At 46.7% G+C, this 20,909-nt stretch overlaps 1 protein-coding gene across 2 annotated transcripts in view; it reads left to right on the top strand.

Annotated features, from left to right (window-relative positions):
• kbtbd12 (kelch repeat and BTB (POZ) domain containing 12) overlaps positions 1 to 20,909 on the top strand; it is a 54,948-nt gene that overhangs the window by 15,576 nt on the left and 18,463 nt on the right. For both annotated transcript variants that reach the window (XM_048547924.2, XM_048547923.2), the window contains exons 3-4: positions 5,954 to 6,224; positions 11,704 to 11,854. In XM_048547924.2, the coding sequence (XP_048403881.1) occupies positions 5,954 to 6,224; positions 11,704 to 11,854 (422 nt within the window). The remainder of the gene's footprint in view (positions 1 to 5,953; positions 6,225 to 11,703; positions 11,855 to 20,909) is intronic.

The raw sequence follows: 20,909 nt of genomic DNA, 5'->3' as shown, positions 1-20,909 counted from the left end.
TAACGTCTCATTGAAAGATAGTTCCTCCAGCAGTGCAGCATTCCCTCAGTACTGCACTGGGAGGGTCACCTGCTTGAGCCCTCTGGGGAAGGTCCTTAGTCCCCTGAGGGGGATCAGAAGTGGGATTGTTAACCATTCAGCCTCTTTTTGAATTGTAGTCACCTTGTTGTATTATAGAAATGCAGCAATTCGCAGCCAATTGGGGCACAGCAAGGTCCCAGCAATGTGTTAATGACGAGATAATTGAAGGATAAATATCAGGAACAACTCTTCGTCAGCATAACATCATGTGGGATCTTTTGCCTACACTTGGGAGAGCAGTCAGGGTTCAGGTTTGATGTCTCAACCAAGAGCCAGCAGCTCCTCAGCCCTCCCTCAATACTGGCTCTAGAGGTTTCATCCTGAATTTTTGTGCTTAAATCCTGGATTGAGACTGGAACCCACACTCATTTGATTTAGAGGCAAGTGGGCTGCTAAATGAGCTATAACTGACACAAGTAATGCTGTGCTGCATCTTTCAATTAAATCCTTTTTGCAACAGATAAATATTTACTTAACAACATGCAAAAAATTTCCTTCTGACTCATGGAATATGATTCCTTTCCCTTCAAGAGATATGACGTCTCATACAGTGCTAAATATCCTCTCATGATATTTTGCTGTGTACATTACTATGCTTTTTGATGTCCACACAAGATTCCTAAGGCTGTCAGGATGCCTTCCGTCTAATCTTTGGACTGCTTCTAGCCCCTTTCCCTTTTGTTGTGCTCCTCGTTCTCTTGACTCAGCACCAGGACTTGTGGTATGCTCCCAGACGACCACACCTGGTGCCTTATTGTGTGTGTGCGTGAGTGTGTGTGTGAGCTTGTGTGTGTATGTGTGCGTATGTGAGCGCGTGTGTGTGTCTGTGTGTGTGTGCGCGTGCATGAGCCTGTGTGTGTGCATGTGAGTCTGTGTGAGTGCGTGTGTGTGTGTGTGTGTGTGTGTGTGTGTGTGTGTGTGTGTGTGTGCACGTGCGTGAGCCTGTGTGTGTGTGTGTGTGTGTGTGTGTGTGTGTTTGTGTGTGTGTGTGTGTGTGTGCGTGCGCAGTCCAAGGTTGTTCAATGCTGCTTCTCCTCCTCCTTCTTTGCTTTGTATTGGATCTGTGTAACGATTGTCGTGGTGTTGTTTAGCATGGTTAAGGGACTGGATTGCAATGTCGACTGGTACCACAACTTATTGGCTGAGGTTGCCATGGCGTTATCAATTCCTGTATTGGCTGAAGGTCCCACCTTTTCAACCACTTTCCCTCACCTGAGGTGTGGTGACCCTCAGGCCAAACCATCCCCAGTTGTTTCTCTCTAAAGATGGAGAGCAGACCTCTGGTAACTTTGCTATCTAATGATTAATGGTAGAGCATTCAGCACCATATGGTCTCTACAGGATTGGCTCAGTTCTTAGATAACTAGAAGGTTTATTCCAGGACCACACTACCCTCCAACCCCACCACACCCGGCACCTTCCCCTGCAACCGCAGGAAGTGCTACACTTGCCCCCACACCTCCCCCCTCACCCCCATCCCAGGCCCCAAGATGACTTTCCACATTAAGCAGAGGTTCACCTTCACATCTGCCAATGTGGTATACTGTATCCACTGTACCCGGTGTGGTTTCCTCTACATTGGGGAAACGAAGCGGAGGCTTGGGGACTGCTTTGCAGAACACCTGCTCTCGGTTTGCAATAAACAACTGCGCCTCCCAGTCGCAAACCATTTCCACTCCTCCTCCCATTCTTTAGATGACATGTCCATCATGGGCCTCCTGCAGTGCCACAATGATGCCACCCAAAGGTTGCAGGAACAGCAACTCATATTCCACTTGGGAACCCTGCAGCCCAATGATATCAATGTGGACTTCACCACCTTCAAAATCTCCCCTTCCCCCACCGCATCCCAAAACCAGCCCAGTTCGTCCCCTCCCCCCACTGCACCACGTAACCAGCCCAGCTCTTCCCCTCCACCCACTGCATCCCAAAACCAGTCCAACCTGTCTCTGCCTCCCTAACCTGTTCTTCCTCTCACCCATCCCTTCCTCCCACCCCAAGCCACACCTCCATCTCCTACCTACTAACCTCATCCCACCTCCTTGACCTGTCCGTCTTCCCTGGACTGACCTAACCCCTCCCCACCTCCCCACCTATACTCTCCTCTCCACCTATCTTCTTTTCTCTCCATCTTCGGTCCGCCTCCCCCTCTCTCCCTATTTATTCCAGAACCCTCACCCCATCCCCCTCTCTGATGAAGGGTCTAGGCCCGAAACGTCAGCTTTTGTGCTCCTGAGATGCTGCTTGGCCTGCTGTGTTCATCCAGCCTCACATTTTATTATCGTTTATTCCAGGACAGTAGCTAGTACAATTGCATTCCATCAGGCAGGAATACGAGGACCTTAGAGATCTGGTCCAAAAACATTTACTCCCTCTAAAAGCTAGAGTCCTAGGCCCAACCATCTTCAACCATCAGTGACCTCCCTGCGTCCATAAGGTATGAGCTGGGGACTCTCACTGATTATTGCACAGTGTTCAGCATCATTTGCAACTCCTCAGATAATGAATCAGTCCATGTTCAAATGTAACAAGATCTTGACAATATTCAGGCTTGGGCCGACAAGTGACCAGTTGCATTCATGCCACACAAATGCCAGACAACGATTATCACTATCACCAGTGAGAGAGAATCTAACTTAGCCCCTCCCATTCAATGGCGTCACCATCACTGAATCCCCCACTATCAACATCCTAGGGTTACCATAGATCAAAAACAGAATTGGATTTACCTTATAAACACTGTGGCTTCAAAAGCAGGTCAGAAGCTAGGAATACTGCAGCAAGTAACTCACCTCCTGACTCCCCAAAGTCCATACACCATCTACAAGGCACAAGTCAGGAGTGTGAGGGAATACTCCCCACTTGACTGGATGAGTGCAGCCCCAACAACTCTCAAGAAGCTTAACACCATCCAAGACAAAGCAGGTTCTTGAATGGCACCACATCCACTCCTTCCATCACTGACACTCAGAAATAGCAGTGTGTACTGACTACAAGATGCACTGCAGAAATTCACCAAAGATTCTGAGACAGCATCTTCCAAATCCTCAACCATTTTCATCTAGAAAGATAAGGGCAGGAGATACATGGGAATGACACCCCCTGCAAGTTCAGTTTTGAACTCCCTTTGGAACCTTGACGCAACACGCTCCCTTCCTGAACCAGCAGTACCTTTCAAACAGCCACCATCATTAAAACAGTTGCCATGGTCTTACTCAGAGATAGTAAGAACTGCAGATGCTGGAGTCAGAGACAACACAGTGGGAGCTGGAAGAACACAGCAGGCCAGGCAGCATTAGAGGAGCAGGAAAGCTGACGTTCCGGGTGGGGACCCTTCTCAACTTTCCTGCTCCTCTGATGCTGCCTGGCCTGCTGCATTCCTCCAGCTCCACACTGTGTTATCTCTAGTTACGTCATGATCTCACTGTCAACTGGCACTGGCTTAATCCGGTAAAGTTACAGCCAGATCTCAAACCTTGTCATGATTTTGCAAAGTTCTTTTCTTGAAAAGAGCCCAGACTGAAAGGCTTCTCAAGTTTCTTGTAGCTTCTCCATTCTGAGATCATCTTAGCACAACAGAACATCCAGTAGATAGCAGCTGTGAGGGAGGACAGCTGGAATTGTCAACAAAGGCTTTCTTTGGGTAGGAGGCCACCATGGGAAGAAGGAGCAAAAAGACAAAGGATTCCTTAAACACAATCTCTAATCCATGCAAATACTTCATTGTTTAAACTTAACCTTCCTTTATAATTATAATGACCTGCTGCCAGTTGAATAAAGGATCCTTGCTTCATGATCTTTGGGCCTTCCACGTATTCAAATCTCACATTGCATTTGTAAATCATATTAGCTTTTTTCTCCTGTGCATCTGAGATTTTTAAGATTAATTATTAAGACCAGAATTGTGTCTAATATGTGGAGCTGGATGAACACAGCAGGCCAAGCAGCATCTTAGGAGCTTCTAAGATGCTGCTTGGCCTGCTGTGTTCATCCAGCTCCACACTTTGTTATCTCGGATTCTCCAGCATCTGCAGTCCCCACTATCTTTGTATCTAATATGGTCTAGCTGTAGATGATATCAAACCTTACCCAATCAAATGCAAGCCACCTTTGTGCTTTTTAGTGGTTTAGACTCTTACTCAAATTGAGTAGGGGTTGACCACACCTGTAATTAGTGGAGTTCAGAAAGAGAGGTGATCTCATTGAAGTGTACAACATTCTGACTGCGTTACAGGGATGATGTTTTTGAGAGATCTAGAACATAACGTCATGGTCTTAGGGAGATGGGGTAGGCCATTTAGGACTGGGATGAGGAGAAATTTCCTCACTTGGAAGTTAGTGAACCTGTGGAATTCTTTACCACAGAAGGCTGTGGAGGCCAAATCACTGAATATATTGAAGAAAGAGATCGATTTCTGGACTCCGAAGGTATCAAGAGGGACGGGGAGAGATTGGGAACATGACGCTGAGATAGAGGTCAGCCATGATAAGAATGGGTTCAATGGGCCAAAGGTCCACTCCTGTTTTCTATGTTCCCAAGCAAGATTCTGTCGAGGTTTAACGTAATTCTTATTTGTGAATTCTGTTCCTCCAGGAATGCAAGGGAAATCATGGACTGCTGGTACTCTCATTATAATGTTAATCCAGAGACCCAGAACATGTTCTGAGGAACTGAATTTGAACCCTGCTTTGGCAGATGGTAGAATTTAAGTTTAACAACAAAACAAATGGAATTAAGGACATAGAACATAGAACAGTACAGCACAGTACAGGCTCTTTGGCCCACGATGTTGTGCCGACCTATTATCCTACTAAGATCAAACTACCCTGCGTACTTACATTTTACTATCCTACATGTGCCTATCCAAGAGTTGCTTAACAGTCTCTAAAGTATCCGACTCCACTACCACTTCCGGCAGCGCATTCTACACCCCCACCACTCTCTGCGTGAAGAACCTACCTCTGACATCTCCCCTGTATCTTCCTCCAATCACCTCAAAATTATGCCCCCTCTTAATATTAATTTCCGCCCTGGGAAGAAGTCTCTGACTATCCGCTCTATCTGTGCCTCTCATCATCCTGCACACCTCTATCACATCACCTCTCATCCTTCTTCGCTCTAATGAAAAAAGCCCTAGTTCCCTCAACCATAAAATCATAGTCAATTGTTGGGGAAAAGCCCGTATGATTTACTAATTTCCTTCAAGAAGGAAACTGTTCCCCTTACCTGGTCTGGCTTACATGTGACCCCAGACCTCTGGGCATATAGGGCTGGGTAATGAACACTGACCCAGCTGGCTATGCCCATGTCCAGTGAATGAATTTAACCATGAAGTCTGGTGTTTTGTGCCTAGTAAATTTGTAATGTTTAGAATCATAGAATTTCTATCTGGAAGCAGACTATTTGGCCCATCAAGTCCACACTGACCCTCTGAAGAGCTTCCTACTCAGACACACTCCCCTACCCTATCCCTGTAATTCTGCATTTCCCATGGCCATTCCACCTAGACTGCACATCTGTCAGCTGTGGGATGAAACCCACTCAGACATGGGGAGAAAGTGCAAACTCCACTTAGACAGTGATCTGAAGCTGGAATTGAACCTGGGTCCCTGGTGCTGTCAGGCAGCATTGTTAACCACTGAGCCCCTATGCCGCCCCAATGTTCGTTTAACCATTCACCCAGACCCCAGTCTGCTCTAATCCTCCTACCAAAGTGTGCTATTTTTGACAGTACGGTCTCAACGGGCCGAAAGGCCTTTTCTGTACTGTATGATTCTTTGAGCTCACCCACACGGTAATCTAGTCTCAGAGTGCACCAGAGGTGGAAGTGACAGATTAGTAACCCTTCCCAGTCATCCTGTCAACTCCTAGGTACCACGTTCGAGGGAATCAGCACTGGGAGAACCTAAGCTCAGCTCCGTTCCGGGAGATGTACGCAGCGGGAACCGCCCACGGTAACCTGTACCTCATTGGAGGCCAGATGAAGTTCAAGGGTCGGTACATGATCACAAACAGCGTGGACAAATGCACCCTGGAGACAGGCCAATGGAGATGTGTGGCTCCCCTGCCTTTAGCCCTGGCATGTCACGCTGCAGTCACAGTTCAAAACCAGATCTACATCCTGGGAGGATGGACACCACAGGTTAAGCTGCTTTTTAAGTACTGCTGGCTGCTTTTTGCATGCAAACGGTGTAACCAATTACCCGGGCACAATTCTTAGGCCCCCTACCCCTTGCGGTATTTGGAATGCCTTGGAGAGTGTTCTAATGTGGGTTGATCAGGTCTTCAGACCAGATTTCTTTGTAAACATTAAATTATGCTTGGTGTGTGTTCACCTTATTTGATAGAATAGAGTCATAGAATCCCTGCAGCATGGAAGCAGGCCCTTTGGCCCATTGAGTTCACACCAACCAAGAAAAATAAACAGCGAAATTCACAGCTGGCCTTGGAGAGATCTGTGTGGGAAGATTCACAGTGGGGAGCAGCTAAGTGGCTAGTTTTGTTTTTGTAAATCTACAGTTGCGAGTAGAATGTTTTTGTTTTCATAATTTTTTAATTGAGATCTGTCTTTTCATTGAACTTTAAAAATATTAAAAAAGGCGCTAAGTTAGCCTGGGCCAGTGTTTTTTTAGAGCAGTAAGACTGCTATTTTCTGGGACTGTAGATTGTTAAGGTGCAAGTGTGGTCTTTAGTAGAGTGCTCGTCCTGTTGGATGTGGGAGATTAGGGAGAGTTTCCACGTTACTGATGATTATGCCTGCAGGAAGTGTGTTTGGTTGTGAATCCTCTCGGACCGCATGGATCAGTTGGAATGGCAGTTCCAGGCACTGAGCAATTTGCAGGAGCTGTGGATGAGAGAAGGAGTGGGGGGATGATGGATGGCAGCAGTAGGAAAGGAGAAAAACAACAGATACAGTCAGGCGATAACAAGGTGTGGAGCTGGATGAACACAACAGGCCAGGCAGCATCAGAGGAGTGGGAAAGCTAGTGAACGGGTTACTGCCAGGAAAGGTAGAAGGAGGAGGCAGGTAGTGTAGGAACCTTCTGTGGCTATCCCATCTCAAACAAGTGTGCTGTTTTGGAAAGTGTAGAGAGTGCTGGACTCCTCGGGGAATTTAGCACTGACAGCCAGGTTTCTGGTACTGAGACTGGCTCTGATGTAATGAGGGGTATGTCAGGTTCCAAGCGGTCGATTGTGATCGGAGACTCTCTAGTCAAGAGGCACAGACAGATGTTCCTGTGACAGACAGATGTTCCTGTGACTGACAGCGAGACATCAGAATGGTGTGTTGCCTGCCTGGTGCCATGATCAAGGATATCTTGGAGAGGGCGCAGAATATTCTGAAAGGGGAGAGGGACCTGCAGGAGGTGCGTACACATTGGAAGAAATAAGGACAGGATTCTGAGGAGAGAAGATAGGACGTTAGGCAGGAACTTAAACAGGAGGTCCTCAAGTGCAGTAACATCTGGATTACCACCAGCATCACAAGCTAACGGGGGTAGGAATAGGAGGGCAGAGCAGATGAATGTGTCGCTGAGGAGCTGGTGCAGGGGAGAAGGATTCACATTTTTGGATCATTGGAATCTCTTCTGGGGTAGAAGTGACCTGTTTAAGAAGGACAGATTGCACCTGAATTGGAAGGGGATTAATATACTGGTGGGGAGATTTGCTAGAGCTGAACGGGTGGAGTTAAACTAGTAGGGGCTGAGAGACCCCAGGGTGATAGTGAGGAAAGAGATCAGTCTGGGATTGGTACATTTGGGAAAAGGAGTAAGTCAAACAGTCAGGGCAGGCAGGAACAAAGTAGAGAACAAGGTTGACTGATAAACTAAACTGCATTTATTTCAATGCTTGCGGGGTTACAGGTAAGGCAGATGAACTCAGGGCATGGTTGGGAATTTCGGACTGGGAATACCATAGCAATTAGGCTCGGGGATGGACAGGACTAACAGCTTAATGTTCCAGAGTATAGATGCAAGAGGAAGGATAAAAGGGACAGCAAGAGAGCAGAGGGAGTGGCGTTGTTGAATAACAATAACATTACTGCTGTACTTAGAGAGGATATTCCTGGGAACACACCCAGGGAAGTTATTTGGGTGGAACTGAGAAATAAAAAAGGGATGATCACCTTATTGGAATTGTACTGTAGACCCTCTAATAGTCATCGAGAAATTGATAAACAAGTTTGTGAGGCGATCTCAGTTATCTCTGAGAATAATAGGGTGGTTATGGTGGAGGGTATTAACTTTCCAAACATAGATTGGGAAATAAAGCAGGGTAGGTGATTGAGGTGGCAGTGGTGGTGTGGTGCATGTATGGATTGAGCTGCCAGAGGAAGTGGTGGGGGCTGGTACAATTGCAACATTTAAAAGACATCCAGATGGAGACATGGATAGGAAGGGTTTAGAGGGATATGGGCCAAATGCAACTAGATGTATATAGGATATCTGGTCAGCATGGACAAGTTGGACCAAAGCATTTATTTCTGTGCTCAATATCACTATGACTCTAGGAAGAGCATCCCATCCAAATTTCCCATGACTAATGCACCTAACCTGGACAATTTAGCATGACCAATCCACCCTAACCTGCACATCTTTAGACTGTGCGAGGAAGCCCTCGCAGACACAGGGAGAGTGTGCAAACTCCACACAGACAGTTACCCGAGGCTGGAATCGAACCCAGGTCCCTGGTGCTGTGAGGCTGCAGTGCTAACCACTGAGCCACCCTAAAGCCCATAGAGCAATGTGGTCCGAGGTGTACAGGGTCCAGCCTCATATCTGAACACGATCACCTGATGACTGAAGTCACAGTAACACCAATGGCCTACCTCCGAAGCTTATTTACATATTCATCAAACTCAATTTCTAAACTTTGTTTTGACGGTGTCTCATGGAAAGCGAAAGTTCCAGCCCACCATCTTGTTAAGAGACCACTCAGGGCAAATGGCCAAATCTCTGTTTGATAACACTTGGAAAGCAATGGTGGGATTAGACAAAACCAGCCTGGGTTATGTAAATTATATCATGCTTAACTAATCTGGAGATTTTTGTCACGATAACTAGCCAAACAGACCCCACATTAGAGGCTAATGGGCAAATTTAAAGTACATGGGATTGAGGGTAGGATATTGGAAAGGATTGAAAATTGGTCGACAGATCATAGAATATAGAACATTACAGCACAACACAGACCCTTTGGCCCTCGATGTTGCACCGACCTGTGAAATCAATCTGAAGCCCATCTAACCTACACTATTCCATTATCATCCATATGTTTAATCCAATGACCATTTAAATGTCCTTAAACTTGGCGAGTCTCCTACTGTTGCAGACAGGACATTCCACGCCCTTACTAGTCTCTGAGTAAAGAAACAGAGAGTGGAAATAAATGGGTGGCTGGACCGTGTTGTGGCCCTAGATATTCACACCCATATAGAAATGATCTAGCTGAAGGAATCACATGCAATACCAAGTTTGTTGATGATACAAAATTGGGTGGGGTTGTGAGGAGGATGCAACGAGGCTTCAAGGTGATTCAGACAGTTTAAGTGAGTGGGCAAACACATGCTTATTGTAATATAAAATGGATAAGTGTGAGTTTATACACTCTGTACTGACAAATAGAAAGGAAGAGTATTATTTGAGTGGTGGTATATTGGGATGTGTGCAAGTATTCCTGTAGCCAGTCAGTAGAAGTAAACAGGCAGGTCCAACAAACAATTAGGAAGTGAAATGGAAAAATTGGCCTTCATTGTAAGAGTTCAGAAGTTAGGATGTCTTCCTGCAGGTGTATAGGACCTTGGTAAGACTGCTCCTGGGGTATTATCATAGAATCCTAGAATCCCTGCAGTGTGGATACAGGCCCTTTGGCCCAACAAGTCCACACCAACCCTTGGAGCATCCTACCCAGGCCCATCCCCCTTATAACCCACCAAATCTAACCCTGAACACCATGGAGCAATTTAGCATGGCCAGTCCACATAGTCTTTGGACTGTGGGAGGAAACTAGAACAGGAATATGGTATTGAGATTGAGAATCAGCCGTGATCATGTTGAATGGCAGAGCAGGCTCGAAGGGCCAAATGGCCTATTCCTGCTCCAAGATTTTATGTTTCTGACTTAGGCCAAGGCAGCATTACTGCAGATAACTTCCAGTGCTGAGAAAATGACAAATCAACCACTGTCTGGCTTTACTCTTGTGTAGTTATCTCCTTCTGCATGGTGGTTGACTGTCAGCACTGGGGAAAGGCCAAAATAACTGTGAGGAGCTCCACAGTCAAACATCCCACTGGCATCCCTTAAGTTCGCAGTAAGGAGTAGCCAGTTGAGAAACAGCTGAATAGAGAAGCTGGGACTAACCTGTCTTCAGAAAGAGAGTGAACGCTGAGCTCCCGATCAAGGTTTTGAACATTATGAACCAGTTTGATGCAGTAAAGCTTTCCCCAGTTACGGGGAGCGTAGATATGATCAAAAATAGCAACCGTAACAACTCAGGAAGTGGCTAAAATATGGAATATGCCACTGTGAACAGTAGAATTGGATCAATGGTTGTAAGAGGAGGCCGAATGGCGCATCGGGGAAGGGGCCTGGAGGATATGCCGCTTAATGAAACTGGAAGGCTCATAGGAAGTGCAAAGATCAGCACAGGCTGGCTGGGATGCATGGCCTGTTTCTGTGCTGTACATAACTGGGATGCCTGGCCTATTTCTCTGCTGTACATGGCTGGGATGAATGGCCTGTTTCTGTGCTGTACATGACTGGAATGCATGGCCTTCAGGTACTGGTGAATCCAACAAGCTGAGGAAATTGGACAATACACTGTGACAGTACAATGTGATGGCTAATCAATAATAAAATATGCATCTTAGAAACATAGAAAATAGGAGCTGGAGTAGGCCATTCAGCTTATTGAGCCTGTTCCTCCATTCAATATGATCCTGGCTGATCATCCAACTCATACTCTGTTCCCATTTTTCCCTGTACCATTTGATCCCTTTAGACCCAAAGATATAGGACCATTCAGCTCATTGAGTCTGCTCCACCATTCAAAGTAATCATGGCTAAGCTGATAATCCTCAACTCCACTTTTCCCCAGAACCCTTGATTCCTTTACTGATTTAAAAAATAAGATTGTGTATCTCAGCCTGTAATCCTAAGAGCTGTACTTGGCTCTTTATAGGAAACATGCAATGTCTTGGCCTTACCCACTTTCTGAGGCTACAGACAATTTGCACTCTCTTGGTGATGAAATTTCTCCTCGTCTCAAACCTAAATTGCCTACCCCATATCCTTAAGCTGTTCTGGACCCCTCAGTCACCAGGAGTATCATTCCTGTGCTTATTGTTTTTTGTGGCTGCCTTCCTCCAATTTGGGGCTGTACTTGAGTTGTTCGCATCATTCTAACGATCTGTGCTTGTGTTTATATTTCCTACTTAATATAGACTGTCAAACAAACACCACTATTAATTGGCATTAATTAGCGTCCATTCTATTTCTTGTCCTTGCAAACATTTTAGTCTCTATGGAAGCTCAATCTGATGAATCTGCTACCCTTGCTGGAAATATAACTTCCTGATTTTATTGACATCCTCATGGCTCTGATTCTTGTTTGTTGTGCAGATGGATTTTCCCGATGATGAACCTGATCGGCTCAGCAACAGAATGTTTCGGTATAATCCAGGCAGAGACAAATGGACAGAGTGCAGGCCCATGGAGTTCTCTAAATATCGTTTCAGTACAGCTGTGCTTAACAATGAAATTTACGTTTTGGGTAAGGAACTGGGGAGTTATGTTGGTTCAGGTCATCAATGGGATTTCAAACCTTGACACAACCTGCATTCGAACAGTGTGTTTGGATACTCAGTCATGGGGCTTTCGAATTTGACGCAACTTGTGTACCCATTCCCTAGTTGCCCTGTGGCCATTAGGAGTCGTAGAACCATACAGCATGGAGACAGTCCCTTTGGTCTAATTTGTCCATGCTGACCAAGTTTCCCAAACTAAACTAGTCCAATTTCCCTGTGTTTGGCCTGTACTGACTCTCAACCTTTCCTATTCATGTATCTATCCAAATGTCTCTTAAATATCTTTGATGAAGGTGCTGACCCCTCCCATCCCAGTAATGCTCTCTGCGCAGAAGATAGAGGAGCTTGAACACAAGCACCAACATGTCCAAGAACAGCTTCTTCCCTGTCTGATGAATGGACCTCTCTAACTTCAATCTAATGTTGACCTTGCTAATGTTGAAGAGATAGTGGGAACTGCCGATGCTGGAGAACTTGAGGTAACAAGGTGTAGAGCTGGTTAAACACAGCAGGCCAAGCAGCATCAGAGGAGCAGGACGGCTGACATTTCGGGTCGAGGCCCTTCTTCAGAAATGGGGGAGGGGAACAGGAATCTGAAATAAATAGGGAGAGAGAGGGTGAGGTGGATAGAAGATGGATAACTGAGAAGATAGGTGGAGAGGAGATAGACAGGTCAAAGGGGCGGGGTTGGAGCCAGTGAATGTGAATATAGGTGGGGAGTTTGGGAGGGGATAGGTCGGTCCAGGAAGGACGGGCAGGTTAAGGAGGCAAGATGAGGTTGGTGAGTTGGAAATGGGGGTGGGGCTTGAGGTGGGAGGAATGGTTAGGGAGGCGGGGATGAGCTGTGCTGGTTTTGGGATGCAGTGGGGGGAGGGGAGATTTTGAAGCTTGTGAAGTCCACATTGATACCTTGGGCTGCAGGGTTCCCAAGCGAAATATGAGGTGCTGTTCCTGCAGCTTTCAAGTGGCATCATTGTGGCACTGCAGGAGGCCCAGGGTGGACATATTGTCCAAAGAGTGGGAGAGGGAGTTGAAATAGTTCGCATCTGTTTATTGCGAACAGTCCCCAAGCCTCCACTTGATTTCCCCAATGTGCAGGAGGCCACAATGTGTACAGCGGATACAGTATACCACAGATGTGCAAGTGAATGTCTGTTTGATGTGGAAGGTCTTCTTGGGGCCTGGGATGGGGGTGAGGGGGCAGGTGTGGGGGGCAAGTGTAGCACTTGCTGCAGTTGCAGGGGAAAGTGCCGGGTGTGGTGGGGAGTGTGGTCCCTCTGGAAAGCAGACAAGGGTGGGGAGGGAAAAATGTCTTTAGTGGTGGGGTCGGATTGTAGATGGTGGAAGTGTCGGAGGGTGATGCGTTGTATCCGGAGGTTGGTGGGGTGGTACATGAGGACGAGGGGGTTTCTGTTTTGGTTGTTATTGCAGGGAGGGGGTGTGAGGGATGAGTTGCGGGAAATGCAGGAGATACGGTCGAGGGCATTTTCGACCACTGTGGAAGGCAAGTTGCGGTCCTTGAAAAAAGAGGACATCTGGGAGGTATGGGAGTGGAATGCCTCATCTCGGGAGCAGATGTGGCGGAGGCGGAGGAATTGGGAATAGGGGATGGCCTTTTTTGCAGGAAGGTGGGCGAGAGGAGCTGTATTCTAGGTAGCTGTGGGAGCCGGTAGGTTTGAAATGGATATTGGTTTCCAGCTGGACGCCAGAGATGGAGACAGAGAGGTCCAGGAAGGAGAGAAAGGTATCAGAGATAATGTTGACTGCTAATGTTGATCCTGCTTTGTGTAACCTCATGTGCCTTGCTGTGTCCAAGCACCACGTGATGTGTATGTCCTTGTTTGCCTGTACTGCTCGCAGAACAAAACTTTTCACTGTACTTAGGTACATGTGACAACAATAAATCAAATCAAATCAAACTGAAATGTTGCAACTTACCCACATCCACCATTTCCTCTGGCAATTCGGTCTATCTAAGCAGTACCCTCTGTGTGAAAATGTTGCCCCTCGGGTCCCTTTCAAATCTTTCTCCTCTCACCTTAAAAATATACCCTCTAGTTTTGAACTCACCCAACCTATGGAAAAGAAACAAAAAAGTTTCTGGGAAAGCTCAGCAGGTCTGGTGGCATCTGTGAAGGGAATTCAGAGTTAATGTTTCAGGTCCAATGACCCTTCCTCAAAACTGGAAAAGACCTTGGCTATTCATCTTACCCCTCATGATTTTAAAAACCTCTATAAGGTCACCCCTCAACCTCCTAAGCTCCAGTGTAAAAAAGGGTCCGAGCCTCCCCACCCTTTCCTTATGAGCCAAGCCATCCGGCCCTGGCAACATCTGGGCCATTGAAGAGAAGTGGAGGAGAGTTGTATACAGGCTGGATATGTAAAGTCAGACTTCCTTTCAGTGAGGGATATTAGTGAGAGGAGTTTGTGGCATTACGGAAATCTCACCGGGCTAATAATCCTGAGGCAAATGCTCAAATGTTCAAATCCCACCATGTCAATGACTGAAATTGCGATTCAATTTATAGAATCCACAATATAAAGTGAGTTTTATGGTCACCGTTACTGAGGCTATCACCAAATTCATCTGGCTCACTCACACATGCTTCAGGGAAGGAAATCTGACCCAGTCTGGCCTACATTGTTCTTAATTGCTGTCTGAAATGGCTGAGGTGGTCTCGCGATTCATAGGCCATTAGGATGGGCAACAAATGCTGGCTTTGCCTAAAATGTACTGGATGAATGAAAAATACAGCATCACAGAACTGTGATGGCACCAAAGCAGGCCATTCAGCCCACTGTGTCTGCACTGGTTCTGTTACCTAGTGCCAATCTCCTGCCTTTTCCCCCTATCCCTGTGTGCCATGTTTATCCCAGTGCCCTTCTTCAATGGCTCAGTTGAACCTATCTCCAGGCAAATTCTGTTTGAATGTACTGCTTCTGTGACTATCTGAGTAGGTAAGCCAGATGATTCAAAATTGTTGACTGGTATGAAACATGACAAGCCAGACAGTTGTGAGGTGAATTTTATGTTAGATTTCAACATTGCATGCCAAGTTACACTTTCAACTACACTGAGCTGTTAGCTGTTAGCTCAGATGTGAACTCAATAAATTACAACATACATGAGCATATGGCCAGATTGAACTATGTAGACATCTTGCATAAACTGAGCTTGTTTTCCTTTAAGATAACAAGGTGTAGAGCTGGATGAACACAGCAGGCCAAGCAGCATCATAGGAGCAGGAAAGCTTGACGTTTCGGGCCTAGGCCCTTCTTCTTTAGATGGGATGAGAAGCAATCTGATCTTGGAATGACTACGAGGGCTGGGCCTGTGTCCTCCCAGGTTTGGAAGACTCAGCGGTGATAAGGGGTCTTGACTGGGTGGATATGGAAATGATGTTCCCTCTTGTGGGAGAATCTTGATCTAGGGGGTCACTGCTCAAATTATGGGCTGTTTTGCGTGGTTTTCTTCAAGCCTTTAATGATCTAGTGTGTACGAACATAACCACTTCTGTGGTCAAACTAGAAGAGTCTTGTTGGGTACATAGGACTATTAGAATATCGGTAGGCCATTCAGCCCCTCAGGCCTGCTCCACCATTCAATGAGATCATGGCACATCTGTGGCCTAACTCCATATACTTCCTTTAGACCCAGATCACCTGATATCCTTGCTCCATTAAAAATGTATGTATCTCAAATGTAAATTTAACAATTGAATTAGCAACAACAGCCATTTCGGGAATAGGGCTCCAAACCTCCTCTACTCTTTGCATATAGAAGTCCTCCTAGCATCTCTCCTGAATGGACTGGCCCTAATTCTTAGACTGTGCCTCCTGCATCTAGAATCTTCAACCAAAGGAAATCGTTTATAGCTATCTAGTAATATTGCTGACAACCTCAATTAGATCATCCCTTTTAACCTTCTAAACTCTAGAGGAGAAAAGGCCGAATCTCTCCTCATAATTTAACCCCTGAAGTCCGGGTATCATGCTTGTAAACTTGCGATGTTCTCCCTCCAGGGCCAAAGCATACTTCCTCAGATGCAATGCATAGATCTGCTCTCAGTGCTCTAAGGGGGTCTAACCAGAGTGTTGTATAACTGCAGCACAACGTCTGCATCCTTACACTTTGGATATGCAGGCCAGCATTTCCATGAGCCACCTTGACTATTCTCAATGAGCTATCCACCCAAACCCCCAAATCTCATTGGACAGCCACTGTATTTAACTTTATTCCTTCTAAAATTTACCCTGATCTATCCTTTGTTAATCCAAAATGGTTAACCTCACACTTATATTAAAATCCATCTCCTCAGCTTTGCCCATTCACCTAATTAATTGATATCTGGCTGTACTTTTATGCTGTCATCAGCTGCCCAATGTTGTGTCCTCAGCAAATTCGGATGTTTGACTTTGTATGCCGTCATCCAAGTCATTAACGAACATTAAATATAATTGAAGCTCCAACACAACTCACTGAGGGACACCACCAGTCACATCCTGCCAATTTGCTCACTTACCCATTATCCCAAAGCTCTGTTTCCTACCACTCAACCAATTTCCTATCCATTGCCCTCAATTCTGTGGAGCTTCTACCTTAGCTAACAGTCTCCTGAATGGGACTTTTCAAAAGCTTTCTGGAAATCCAAATAAACAACATCCATCGATTTATTTCTGTCCACTACCTTAGACAACTCTTCAAAAAAACTCTACAAGGTTTGTCAGGCATGACCTGCCCACGTGAATCAATCCTGACTCTCCCTAATTAACCGAAATTTTTTGAGTTAACAGTTAGCCTATCCTTAATTATAGACTCCCACAATTTACCCACCACTGATGCCAGGATAACTGGTCTGTGGTCCCCTGGTTTCGCTTAAGCCTTCTTAGAGTTGTGGAGTCATACAACATAGAAACAAACCCTTTGGTCCAACTCATCTGCACTGACCAGACATCCCAATCTGACCGAGTCCCATTTGCCAGCATTTGGCTCATATCTCTCTGAATCCTTCCTATTCCTATATCCATCCAGATGCCTTTTAAATGCTGTAATTGTACCAGGCTCCACCACTTTCTCTGGCAGCTTGCACCAGCCACTGCATGAAAAAGTTGCCCTTTAGGTGCCTTTTAAATTGTTCCCCTCTCACCTCCAACCTTGGCAATATCCTTGTATATCTCTTCTGCACCCCCTCAAGTTTAACGATTTCCTTCTGATAGAAGAGTGACAAGAGTGGAATGACATCACAAGCTTCCTATCCAGAGGTGCAACTCCTGAATACAGGGAACGTTAAAAGATTGTGGTTAGAGCATCAGCAATGTGCTTTCCCATCGACTTTAACACCCACTGGGTCCTGGGGATCTGCCACTCTTCAGTTTCCCATAAATTCTCCATTATTAATAATTTACTCAGTTTATTCAGACCCTGGCCCTGATCTTCTGTTAATTTCTTTGAGTCTTCCAGCGAGCTGTTCTCCTTTTCAGTTGTGAGCGCAGAAGCAAAATAATCATTCAGCATGCCTGCCAAGTGTCCACGGTCACTGACAGTATCCCCAATCTCAGCCTTCGGTGGACAAGTAGGACCCTTAACTAGAGGTAATGGGAACTGCAGATGCTGGAGAATCCGCTATAACAAAGTGTGGAGCTGGATGAACACAGCAGGCCAAGCAGCATCTTAGGAGCCCAAAAGCTGACGTTTCAGGCCTAGACCCATCATCAGAAAAGGGGGATGGGGAGAGGGTTCTGAAATAAATAGGAAAAGAGGGGGAGGTGGACTGAAGATGGATAGAGGAGAAGATAGGTGGAGAGGAGAGTATAGGTGGGGAGGTAGGGAGGGGATAGGTCAGTCCAGGGAGGACGGACAGGTCAAGGGGTCGGGATGAGGTTAGTAGGTAGGAAATGGAGGTGCGGCTTGAGGTGGGAGGAGGGGATAGGTGAGAGGAAGAACAGGTTAGGGAGGTGGGGACGAGCTGGGCTGGTTTTGGGATACAGTGGGGGGAGGGGACGAGCTGGGCTGGTTTTGGGATGCAGTAGGGGAAGGGGAGATTTTGAAGCTGGTGAAGTCCACATTGATACCATTGGGCTGCAGGATTCCCAAGCGGAATACGAGTTGCTGTTCCTGCAACCTTCGGGTGGCATCATTGTGGCACTGCAGGAGGCCCATGATGGACATGTCGTCTGAGGAATGGGAGGGGGAGTTAAAATGGTTCGTGACTGGGAGGCGCAGTTGTTTATTGCAAACCGAGAGCAGGTGTTCTGCAAAGCAGTCCCGAAGCAGACTCCCACAGCTACCCAGAATACACCTCCTCCCACCCACCTTCCTGCAAAAATTCCATCCCCTATTCCCAATTCCTTCGCCTCCGCCGCATCTGCTCCCACGATGAGGCATTCCACTCTCGTGCATCCTAGATGTCCGCGTTCTTCAAGGACCGCAACATCCACCCCCACAGTGGTCGACAATGCCCTCAACCGTGTCTACTGCATTTCTCACAACCCATCCCTCACACCCCGCCCCCGCCACAACCGCCAAAAGAGAATCCCCCTCGTCCTCACACACCACCCCACCAACCTCCGGACACAACGCATCATCCTCCGACACTTCCGCCATCTACAATCCGACCCCAACTCCAAAGACATTTTTCCATCCCCAGCCTTGTCTGCTTTCCAGAGAGACCACTCTCTCCAGGACTCCCTTGTCTGCTCCACACTGCCCTCCAACCCCACCACACATGGCACCTTCCCCTGCAACTGCGGGAAATGCTACACTTGCCCCCACACCTCCTCCCTCACCCCCATCCCAGGCCCCAAGATGACTTTCCACATCAAGCAGATGTTCACCTGCACATCTGCCACTGTGGTATACTGCATCCACTGTACCCGTTGTGGCTTCCTCTACATTGGGGAAACCAAGCGGAGGCTTGGGAACTGCTTTGCAGAACACCTCCGCTCGGTTCGCAATAAACAACTGCACCTCCCAGTTACGAACCATTTTAACTCCCCCTCCCATTCCTCAGACGACATGTCCATCCTGGGCATCCTGCAGTGTCATAATGATGCCACCTGAAGGTTGCAGGAACAGCAACTGATATTCTGCTTGGGAATCCTGCAGCCCAATGGTATCAGGGTGGTTCTCACAAGCTTCAAAATCTCTCCTCCTTCCACTGTATCCCAAAACCAGCCCAGCTCATCCCTGCCTGCCTAACCTGTTCTTCCTCTCACCTGTCCCCTCCTCCCACCTCAAGCTGCGCCTCCATTTCCTACCTTCTGACCTCATCCTGCCCCCTTGACCTGTCCATCCTCTCCCGGACTGACCTACCCCCTCCCTACTTCCCCACCTATACTCTCCTCTCCACCTAACTTCTCCTCTATCCATCTTCAGTCCACCTCCCCCTCTCTCCCTATTTATTTCAGAGTCCTGTCCCCATCCCCCTCTCTGATGAAGGGTCTAGGCCCAAAACATCAGCTTTTGTGCTCCTGTGATGCTGCTTGGCCGGCTGTGTTCATCCAGCTTCACACTTTGTTATAGCGGATTCTCCAGTGTTTGCAGTTCCCATTATTTCTGATATCAAGGACCCTTAACCAGCTGCTTTCCCTTACATACCTATAAAATCTCTTATGTCTGTTGCAAGTTTCCTTTCCTAACCTTTTCAGCTGCTCTTATTAGCTGCTTTGTAATCCTTTGTTGGTCTTTCTTTGGTGAGATTGAGGTTCACACGGAAGAGGTATTAGAAATCCTTCAGAAGGTGAAGATAGATAAGTCCCCTGGGCCAGATGGGATTTATCCTCGGATCCTCTGGGAAGCCAGGGAGAAGATTGCCGAGCCTTAGGCATTGATCTTTAACTCGTCATTGTCTACAGGAATAGTGCCAGATGACTGGAGGATAGCAAATGTGGTTCCCCTGTTCAAGGAGGGGAGTAGAGACAACCCTGGTAATTCTAGACCAGTGAGCCTTACCTCAGTTGCTGGTAAAGTGTTGGAAAAGGTTATAAGGGATAGGATTTATAATCATCTAGAAAAGAATAAATTGATTAGGGATAGTCAGCATGGTTTTGTGAAGGGAAGGTCGTGCCTCACAAACCTTATTGAGTTCTTTGAGAAGGTGGCCAAACAGTTAGATGAGAGTAAACCGGTTGATATGGTGTATATGGATTTCAGCAAGGCGTTCGATAAGCTTCCCCACAATAGGCTATTGTACAAAATGCGGAGGAATGGAATTGTGGGAGATATAGCAGTTTGGATCGGAAATTGGCTTGCTGAAAGAAGACAGAGGGTGATAATTGATGGGAAATGTTCATCCTGGAGACCAGTTACTAGTGGTGTACCGCAAGGGTTGGTGTGGGGTCCACTGCTGTTTGTCATTTTTATAAATGACCTGGATGAGGGCGTAGAAGGATGGGTTAGTAAATTTGCAGATGACACTAAGGTCGGTGGAGTTGTGGATAGTGACGAAGGATGCTGTAGGTTGCAGAGAGACATAGATAAGCTGCAGAGCTGGGCTGAGAGGTGGCAAATGGAGTTTAATGCAGACAAGTGTGAGGTGATGCACTTTGGTAGGAGTAACCGGAAGGCAAAATACAGGGCTAATGGTAAGATTCTTAGTAGTGTAGATGAGCAGAGAGATCTCGGCGTCCATGTACACAGATCCTTGAAAGTTGCCACCCAGGTTGACAGGGCCGTTAAGAAGGCATACAGTGTTTTAGCTTTTATTAATAGAGGGATCGAGTTCTGGAACCAAGAGGTTATGGTGAAGCTGTACAAAACTCTGGTGCGGCCGCACTTGGAGTATTGTGTACAGTTCTGGTCACCGCATTATAAGAAGGATGTGGAAGCCTTGGAAAGGGTGCAGAGGAGATTTTCTAGGATGTTGCCTGGTATGGAGGGAAGGTCTTACGAGGAAAGGCTGAGGGACTTGAGGCTGTTTTCATTAGAGAGAAGAAGGTTGAGAGGTGACTTAATTGAAACATATAAAATAATCAGAGAGTTAGATAGGGTGGATAGGGAGAGCCTTTTTCCTAGGATGATGA

This window comes from Stegostoma tigrinum, chromosome 11, assembly GCF_030684315.1.
Source record: "Stegostoma tigrinum isolate sSteTig4 chromosome 11, sSteTig4.hap1, whole genome shotgun sequence".
NCBI classification, from domain to species: Eukaryota; Metazoa; Chordata; class Chondrichthyes; order Orectolobiformes; family Stegostomatidae; genus Stegostoma; species Stegostoma tigrinum.
The sequence above is the reverse complement of the archived record's forward strand: the minus strand, read 5'-3'. Positions and strand labels throughout refer to the sequence as shown.